Consider the following 10,826-nt stretch of genomic DNA (forward strand, 5'->3'; position numbering starts at 1 on the left):
AATCCACTTAAAGGGTTAGTTCACCCAAAAATGAAAATTCTGTCAGTATTTACTCACCCTCATGTTGTTCCAAACCTCTATATGTTTATTTGTTTTGTTGCACACAAAGGAAGATATTTGGAAGAATGTTTTAATCAAACAGATCTCATTCCCTATTGACTACCATAGTATGTATTTTTTCCTACTATGGTAGTCAATGGGGAATGAGATCTGTTTGATTAAAACATTCTTTAATCAATTCTTTAATATTCTGGAACAACATGTGAGTGAGTAAATACTGACAGAATTTTCATTTTTGGGACAACATTCATTTTGTCTCATTTTTTCATTTTTCATCTTTAACAACATCAGCGGACCTCACAACTGTTACAGAGACACACAGACAATGGGCGATTTGATGACAAACATCGTCAGCACCTGTCTATCGTTAAAATCTTGCACAGACGTCACATTCTGGGCGGTAACCCGGATGAGCGGCCATTGTGGAATATGGAGGCACTCGGATGTAAACAACAGCATGGGTTGCACTCTTTTACTGTTTATGTACTACTGAACACATTGTTACAGTAAAAAACACAGAAAAACCGTGGTAGGTGCGAAATCATATAGAGAAGGCCTTACCAAGCAGGAGAGAGCGCAATATTTTGACAAACTAATATGTGGTAAAGGTCCGATTGTCAGTCCAAAAAGCACATGAAATCCGTTTCAAGCTACATCCATATGTGGTTTGAAATCCAATTCAAATAACAGGACATATGCCTCCGTCTGAACGATCGGATTTCGGGTGGTATGCGACTCTCACGCCAAAATAAAATAAAGTAAACGTCAGTGGTTGTTAGAGGAGACATGCTGCAAGCCGAAACAATGCTGTGTTGTTGCAAAGTGCCGGACGAGCAGAAAAATAGTATTTCTGTAACATATTTTGTAATCGACGCAGACAAGAGCGCGAAAAAAAGCTGCAACGTTACAGCATCCTACAGTTCTGCAGCACATCAGCCAAATTTGCGAGTCCATTCAGTTCAATGGCATTGTTTATGTCCCGTGCCTCCAAAATGGCCGACTTCCGGATTGATGACGCGTCATGAAAACCCTCGTTTATATTGCGGTGTGTAAATATATAACACTACTGATACTTCAGAGTGATGAAATGCATGAATGAGAATACAATTTGCGACGTGCTAGATGTTATATAAGCTCAATATCGTGACACAGTGTTTTTTTGGTCAGATGTGCATATTTTTATTTCTCTTAAAGTCCTCCCGTAGTGAGTAATTTTCTCCCTTGGAACTCATCTTTAATCACCAAAATGACATATTTAATCACACTCTAATCAATGCTGGGTTTGGGTCAAATACAGACAAATCCAAATGTTGGGTTAAAAATGTAACTTCAACTTTCACTTTCAACTGTATATTTTTGAATGACATTTTTAACCCAACATTTGGGTTTGTCCATATATGACCCAAATTTGGGTTGAAACAACCCAGCATTTTTTTTAGATCACCTTATCTGATCTCAACAGCTGGAGGAGTCTTTTCTTCACTCAGTTTAGTTACATAAGCCTTATGTAAAGACAGCAGCCTGTGGCGTCGACACACACACACACACACACACACACACACACACACACACACACACACACACACACACACACGCTCACTGATGATGTGTCACACACTACAGGACAGAACTCAAAGACGACTGCGTTGGTTTCATCCCTTCAGTCCCACAGGAGCTCGAGCACATGTCAATCATATTTCATAACATAACTCCTCCTGAGTGCAATATGAGTGATTTACTGCACTTATCTCATCTTATGAAGTCAGAATACACACTGGAAACAAGACGGGGGAAACTCTTTATGATTAAGTTTTGGGGTCAAGGCATGTTATTTTAAAAGACATTAATGCTTTTATTCAGCAAGAATGCATTAAACTGATCAAAAGTGACAGTAAATACAATTAATGTTACTAAAGATTTCAAATAAATGCTGTTCTGCAGAACTTTTATTCATCAAACGATCCTGGTAAAATGTCTCACCGTTTCCATGAAAATATGAAGCAGCACAGCAGTGTTCACTGATAATAATAATCATAAATGTTATGATTATTATATTAGGGTCATGTGACACTAAAGACTGGAGTAATGATGCTGTGATAAAAGCGCTATATAAATGTAACAAATTATTATTATTATTTAAATGATTATACTGTGAATATTTGCATCCCTCACGAGCTCTTATATTTGAAGTGAGTGTGCATTAGATGTTTGTTAGTCCCTGTCGGGTCGTGTGTGTTTCTATAACACTCCGACACATGATCCGCTCGCAACTAAACACACAGCTCATGTTCAGATCACACACAATCAGAGACGGCTCATATGACCTGAACAAGTAATCACTCAAAATATTGATATTTATATAGACGCTTCACAAACTACGACTATGTCAACAAGCAGTACACATAACTTAATATCTGCTCCACAACTCCATTACTGACTTTAAGTAGCCTAAGTTTGCAACTACATTTCAACTTACTAGAGGTCTGTGCTCAAAAAGTGAATAAATGTATGAATAAACCACTGCATAAACATAATCCAGTACCATAGAATCCCCTAAAAATACAAAATATTGAATAAAAAACATCATCGAACTAAAATATTGTACAATAATTTAATACAATTTTTTGACAGTCCCCACTGTAAAAAAAATATTGTTGGTTTAACTTAAAAAAGTAAGTAACCTGGTTGCCTTAAAATTTTAAGTTCATTAAACTGGAAAAAGTGAGTTACAGTAATACAATGAAGGAGAATGATTTATTCATCAGAAACTCAAAATGATATGTTATCTGAACTAAATAAATAATTTAAGTTGATTTGACAAAAGAAAAATTGTTGTGATTACTACACTGTAAAAAAATATATAGTTGGTTTAACTTAAAAAAGTAAGTAACCTGGTTGCCTTAAAATTTTAAGTTGATTGAACTGGAATAATTGAGTTAAATTTAATTTAATCATCAGAAACTCAAAATAATAAGTTATCTCAACTAAATAAATTATTATAAAGTTGATTTGACAAAAGAAAATATGTTGTGATAAAAAAAATCTTGAAAATATTTTTTACAGTGCAAGGAAAATTGTACGCATCACAGAATCCAGTCATATAAATAGAATTTTCTATTTAATACCGGAAACAAATCCTCATATGTGGTTTTCTTTCTCATGACAGCACAGCAAAATTTTAGATACCAGTGAAAATACAATTTGATAATTAATCAGTAATCAATAGGCTTCACTGTATACATTAAATAAAGATTAATCATTATTAAAGCTAATAAAATTATTCAGCCAAGATCTGACTTTCGTTGTTTAATTATCATTGATGACAGACGTCAGAAGGAAAATTAGGCTGCTGTCACTTTAAGAGTGAATCCAATCTACAGATATATATTGAAAACGGTTTATATTCACTTAAGACACGATGAGGATATTCGACAATATGGGCATTCTGCAAGCACAAAACAATTTAAAAAAAAACAAACTTTTTTCACTTCAGAGACTGTGCTCAAAAAGTGAATACATTGATAAATAAACCACTGCATAAAAATAATGTAGTACCATAGAATCCCCTAATATTACATAAAAAACATTTTCGAACTAAAATATTGTACAATAATCTCAAAACTAAACATTTTAGAGAAATTGTACGCATCACGGAACCCAGTCATGAAAATGGAATGTTCAGTTTTAATACGGAATGTCACGGAATTCCGTAAGTTCAAGAGTAGAGCTGTACACTTCATTACATCACGATACTGCTGAACCACAAACACACACTGTTTCATAATCGTGCCACGGCATGTGTGTGTGTGTGTGCAAATCTATAGTTCAGGTACGAGACGTCACTCACACACAGATCAGGTTACCCATTGAGTCTCAGCAAACCGAACACAACAAGCCTCTCGTACTTCACATCGCTGATCTCAAATGATAGGAAGAACCGCTAACATTCATGGAATCTTTCCATTCTTTATAGTGGAAGACGGGGCTTTAGATTATACGATGATGTTTGCATTAATGAGGAAAAACACTTTGCATGGAAGCTTTATTTTTAAGAGTTTAGAACAACCATTTTTGGTTCTTAAAATAACCATTATTTTTTCTTAGTGTAAAGAACCGTCTTCCACCATGAAGTAAAGGTTCTTGATGGAACCAAAGATGCCAATAAAGAGCCTTTATTTTGAAGCCCAAAAATGCTGGGTTGGGTCAAATATGGACAAACCCAGCCATTGGGTTATTTTTTTAAATTGCATTTTTTAATCCAAAGTTTGTGTTTCTCCATATCTGACCCCAAATTGCATTTTTCAGAGTGTGGTAGTGTTCGTGTGTCGGTCTAAAATGACAGAATTTCAATGAAACTGAATTTTAGTTCGATAATGTTTTAATTTCATATTTTGTATTTTCGGGAATTTTATGGAACTAAATTGTGTTTATGAAGTATTTTAAAAAACGATTAAAAAAAGTAGAAATAAACAAGAAGTAAAAAAAAAACTTAAAAAGATAACTTGATATAAAGAGATATGTAACTTTAAAAAAAAATATAAATTTACATTAATTGTTTTAATTAATTACATTACTTAAAAATATTTAATTAATTAATTGAAAAATTATATATATATATAATTAAAAATATATATTTTCCAAAACACATTTTACTTTAAAATGGGGGTAAAAAAAATCAAAGTAATATAAATCCAAATCCAAATTTCTCAGAAAAACGAGTTTTCAGTGATATTTAGTTTGGCTGCAGTACCAAACGCTTCCACTAGAGGAGATCCATCCATTCATTTCCAATGCTATTTTTCTCACGGCCCTTTAACCTTTTTGATCCTTCACGTTTGTGTTCACATAGCAAGTGTCAAAAACCTTTACCAAGTTTCGCATCATTCTGATGAAGTCAAAAAAGAAAAAAATCTAAACTTTTCTGTCAAAAATGACCGAACAACACCAGAGGGATACGCCGGTTTCCTTCCTGTGATTCCCTGATATGCTTCAACGCTGCATTTATTTGTTCAAATCCGAGCGGATTTATTCTTCAAGATAAGCTGGACTGATCTGAGAGCAGGTTTAACATGTGCAATTCACAAACCTTGCAGTTACACACACACACACAACACGCGGAAACATGCAACAGAGCAGCGGCCGCGAGAGTGACGCATCAGATCCCATATTTCATCTCTCTTTACTGTAAACAGCACTGATCATGGTGTCTTAAAGGGGCGGTTCACCCAAAAATGACAATTCTGTCATGATTCAATCAAGTTGTCTAGAAACCTGTGTGAGTTTCTCTCTTCTGCTGAACACAGAAGAAGATATTTTGAAGAATGTAGTGAACAGTTGTTGGACCCCATTGACTTCCATACACCGATAAAAATGATTTTGTGGTGAAGTAAATACTACAGAAAAAAGCAATTTAATTTACATGAAAAAGGTTAGTTCAGGCAAGAATAAAAAAAAAGTAAATTCTATAGTAGAACTCAATTAAATCGTGTAGAAATGAAAGCGTAAATATCAACACTTTTCTGATACTGGTGTTCCCATCATGCACTGGGCCATGAATAATTAATGAGGTTGATTTTTGACTGTTTTCCAGCTGTATTTACACGATTTTATCACTACTTTTGTTGTTAGGATTAGTAATTTGCCATTTTGTGACATTTGGAGTATTGAGGTCTGCATTCACACATGCTATATCAAAATTGAAGACATGATGATTTCATTTAAGTTGTGAACTTCATTTGGTTCTGATTAAAAATTTGATGAGAAATGTTTGAGTTTATTGAGATACAGTATCTTTCGAGTCAGAGGAATGAAAAAACAATCACAAATGATTTTTTTTTTTTTTGTGCCGGGCAATTATTAATCTCCAAAATAAAAGTTTGTGTTTACATATGTTTGTGTCAAGTCAAGTCAAGTCACATTTATTTATATAGCGCTTTTCACAATACAGATTGTATCAAAGCAGCTTCACAGTGATAACATGAAAGTAGCACAACACAGGATCAACAACATTGCTAAACACTAAATAACCCCAACTGAGCAAGCTCAAAGCAAGCCAAAAGCAATGACGGGGTGTCTCCTTCAGGTCCTGTACTCCTGATTTTAGGCTGTTAATCCTGTTTTTAGCCCCAGTTTTCCACACTCAGCATTCCTGTTCATCCGTGTGTGTCCGAAAAGCAATATGCAATATGTTTGTGTGCTGTGTATAATTATTTTGTACATATAAATAAACACTTATACATGTATATGTTGAAGATTTGTAAATGTATTTATATATAATATATTTATATTTATATAATATAAATATCTGCATGCAAATATTTATTAAATATGTATCTCAAAGTACACACACCATATGTAAACACAAACTTTTATTTTGGAGAGGATTAACAATTTTTTTTTTTTTTGATAATTTATAATTTTTAAAATAATTTTCTCAGATGTGTTCAGAAGAAATCTCTCAACAATGTCTCAGATTTGTTAAGTCTCAATATGAGCTCAGTGTTTCTCAGCCTACTCTCCATATAGTTTTATTTATATAGCGCCTTTCCAGGGCTCGAGGACGCTTTACAATGAACAAGCAACAATAATGGCAATGGACAATGATAACAAACTAAACAACTGAGACAATGAATGAAACATAACTGAGTTCTCCATCAAGTCTCATTGTGGAACTCTATTAGAGAGTCGGCTCAACTCTATATGAACACTAACCCAGCGGTCTAAAGGAAGCGGATGTGATGATCGGACACACACGGATGAACAGGAATGCTGAGTGTGGAAAACTGGGGCTAAAAACAGGATTAACAGCCTAAAATCAGGAGTACAGGACCTGAAGGAGACACCCCGTCAGATGTCAACACAAGGCAACTCTCTGACAATTATTATTCAGATTGACTTTGTGTTTTCATTTGAAGGACAAACCGAACGTCACATGACATTAACACACACACAGTCACACACACACACGTTCCCTGCAGATAAACAAACACTGCATCCCAACGCATCAATACAAGCAACATTGAGCTTCTTGTCGTCTATAAAACAAATCTCTCACGTCACGAAAGCGAAACACTGTCACTTAACTCTATTCAATGTGCTTATTAACTCATTTAGATGAAAATCATAAGAGCATTTTGATTACATAATCATTATATTTTTATTTAACCTGTTAGTGATGTCTTTATTATTCAATACATGTTTGAACACATCTGTCATAAAGTGACATTAAATGTTTGTACAAGTCAGTTTTAGCTATTAGAGTGTTGATTATTAAATAAGTTTAAAATATGAATTGGTCATTAATTTATTAATTGGTTTAGGTTTTCGGCCAAGTGCATCCAGAGTTTATTTATTATTATTTCGAATATATATATATATATATATATATATATATATATATGTGTGTGTGTAAAAATAAAATTTATATATACACTGTATATATATATATATATATATATATTCTATTTATTTTTAAATATATATATTTATCAATTCTATTCATTTCTATTCTATTTATTTTAATATATATATATATAAATTATTTATTTTTTAAATATATATATATATATATATATATATATATATATATATATATATAATTTATTTATTTTCTTTTTAATATATATATATATATATATATTCTATTTAAATATTTCAATTTTATTTTATTCTATTTTCTATTCTATTTACACACATTTTAAAAATAAACTTCACAATGACAAATTCCTTGTGTGTGTAAACATATTTGGCAATAAATCTATAAATTCTGATATTCATGTACTTTATAAGGTAGGCCTACTTCAAAGATCGTAAAGAACATTGTGGTATTTTTAATATATACTGTAGGGTACCGATAATCATATTCATAAACCAAACCATGTAAGCTATTTGGTATATTATTACAGCAGTGTACCGATATTGTCAAATTCATAAACCATGCATTTGGTATATTATTATTGCAGTGCAATTTATATGGAAATTAACAGAAAATTAATAATCTAACCACAAGGTAGGCTACTACAAGTTCAGTGATTGTATCAAATGAAAACACCATGACACTGGTCGATTACCATCTTATTATATGTTACTGTCAGCCACTTCCTAAATCACTTCATATATGAGCCCATGTAATAATTTCCGTGTTATGGTAGCGCAGCTGCCACGCATAACGCGAGGCTTTAGAGAAATGCAAGCATGAATGTAAAAGCAATGAAGGTAACAGATCCTGCGCATACCGAGATCTGCAGCATCAATCCCGGATCCCGCGCCGAGCACCGAGTCCGTGTCCTCCGGCCCCGCGGAACAGCCCCCGGCCGCGGCTCCCAGTCCCTCCATCAGATCCCGGTCACACGGTGATTACAACAATCAGATGAAGAAGATAATAAAACATGATCTGCGTCCGCGAGTCTGCGCGCGCTCCTGGCAGCTGCCGCACCGCAACGCGCGCGCGCTCGTGGTGAGGGTCCGATGCGCTCGAGCGCCCGCGGTGACGTCACCGGGCCCGGCGGCAGCTCTGCGACGTTTTCCCAATTCCCAAACATAGTATCGAGCAAAATTTCACATTCATACATGTACATATTCCAATCACAAGCCACTATTATGGCAAGCCAATACCGGCTTCAAACGCTTTCTGATTCAGAGAAGGCCAAAGCAAGGGAAACATTGTCTTGTTGTGCTCTCTTTAAATTTAGTCACATTTTTTGTCCTAATATGCTTATATTTCCTTTATTTCTTTGCTTATCGTTTCTTGTATTATTATTGTAGGGTTTTCTCATGTTTTTTTCCTTCTCTCCTCTGGCGGCTGTTCTTGTTTTACGTGTTGATACTATTTTTTTCTCTATTGTTTAATTGTACCAACAACAACAACAACAAAATAACACACGTTTTCCTAGAATCGCTTTTTTAATTTTCTATTTTTTCCTTCCTTTTATGTTAATGTATTCAGTGCAGCGCCATTCAAATAAATAAGTCTTTCAAAAAAACGTCAGGCATTGATGGATTTGAATGAACATTACACCATTAAATGGCATAAACAAACATTAAATGGAAACTTGTAATCATAATTGAAACTTGAAATTGAGACTAACCTAGCGATTAAAAAGATTAGAGAGTGAACAGCGCCATCTACTGCATGACACTCACACTGCAGTACACCTGAAGAACACCATCAGTTCAGGACACTTCCTGTTTACGTCAGCTGACTGTCAGGAGGACACTGGATTTATTAGTTAACCTGTAAGTCATCTTGACTACTGACCAACATCAGACACCTATGAACATGATAATGGGGTGTTAAATTAATGAAATCTCGGTTTGACTTGAAAAAGTGACCTAGATGGACCCCTGTGTTTTTATCTGGTTTTTATCAGGAAAAAATACTCTCATAAAGATAAAACATGTGAAAATATTGCCCCTAATAAAAGATGGTTAAAGGAGTAGAAAAAAAAAAAACACTTGTCATCCAAGATGTCCATGTCTTTCTTTCTTCAGTCAAAAAGAAATGAAGGTTTTTGATGAAAACATTCCAGGATTTTCTCCATATAATGGACTTCAATGGGGTCCAAACGGTTCAAGGTCCAAAAGACAGTTTCAGTGCAGCTTCAAAGACCCTTATTCATCATCTGGTGTCGTTTAAAGCTGCACTGAAACTGTCTTTTGGACCTTGAACCGTTTGGACCCCATTGAAGTCCATTATATGGAGAAAATCCTGGAATGTTTATCAAAAACCTTAATTTCTTTTCGACTGAAGAAAGAAAGACATGGACATCATGGATGACATGGGGGTGAGTAAATTATCAGCAAAAGTTTTTTAAAAAGTGAACTACTCCTTTAATTTCAGACACTGTCCTGATGCAACTGAGTTTTCCTTACAGGAATCAGTGCAGGATTCCTATTGGAGCTTCTATAATACTTATTAAATAGTGCATTCATTAAACCGTGCAATCAGATTTCAGTTGAAGATTACACAAGGTCCAATAAAATCCCAAGAATTAAAAAAAAAAAAAAAAAAAAAAAAGCAGGCATCCAACATGATTCTTATTGGACAGATTCTCAAGCATTCCAATAAAAATCCTGCACATATTTCTGAATTCAGAATTTAAAACATGGGAAATGTAAACAAAACAAAAAAAGAAAAACACTGGTTCCCAGCTCCGAGGCCTCATTTATAATGGTTGCGTCGCACAACACCGGCCCTAAGAGGCGTATGCAAGTTCATTAAGATAATTTAGAAAAACAAACTTGACAGGTATATGTGCTCACCTGTACGCAAACTGTGACCTATATACCTACATATATATTAGTACACCTATTAGTACCTCAAGTCAAGTCAGCTTCAAGTCATATATATATATATATATATATACACACACATCAATCATTTAATAGCTTATCCTTGCCCTGTTTTTGAAATATATATATATATATATATATATATATATATATATATATTTCAAAAACAGGGCAAAAACATATATATATATATATATATGTGGTAAAATATATATTTTTCAAAAACAGGGCAAGGATAAGCTATTAAACGTTTTTTTTAGCAACATTATGCAACACGATCTCATATTTTCCTAATGTCTTGTACCGTTAAACACGGCATCACATGGATGAATGTGCATATGCAGATGAGGACATGCTCAGTAAAACGAGGTGTTGTAAGCTCATTTATGGTTATTTCAGGGAGGAGACGCACGATCTTGCGCTGATGGATTTATAACGGGAGCGTACACACAGTTTTACAAGTCGGAATATTTTTG

General features: G+C 34.1%; 1 protein-coding gene across 4 annotated transcripts in view; it reads right to left on the reverse strand.

Annotated features, from left to right (window-relative positions):
• The window catches only part of pip5k1cb (phosphatidylinositol-4-phosphate 5-kinase, type I, gamma b), a 59,785-nt gene extending 51,239 nt beyond the window's left edge, over nt 1-8,546 (reverse strand). Inside the window, exon 1 of one of the 4 annotated variants that reach the window (XM_089131570.1) lies at nt 8,295-8,546. In XM_089131570.1, the coding sequence (XP_088987696.1) occupies nt 8,295-8,394 (100 nt within the window). In that variant the 5' untranslated portion in view covers nt 8,395-8,546. The remainder of the gene's footprint in view (nt 1-8,294) is intronic. The other 3 variants (XM_089131569.1, XM_089131571.1, XM_089131572.1) reach the window with 3 other exon arrangements.
• Nucleotides 8,547-10,826: the final 2,280 nt, after the last annotated feature.

The sequence above is a fragment of the Pimephales promelas genome, chromosome 5 (assembly GCF_988280905.1).
Source record: "Pimephales promelas chromosome 5, fPimPro1.hap1.1, whole genome shotgun sequence".
Taxonomy (NCBI): domain Eukaryota; kingdom Metazoa; phylum Chordata; class Actinopteri; order Cypriniformes; family Leuciscidae; genus Pimephales; species Pimephales promelas.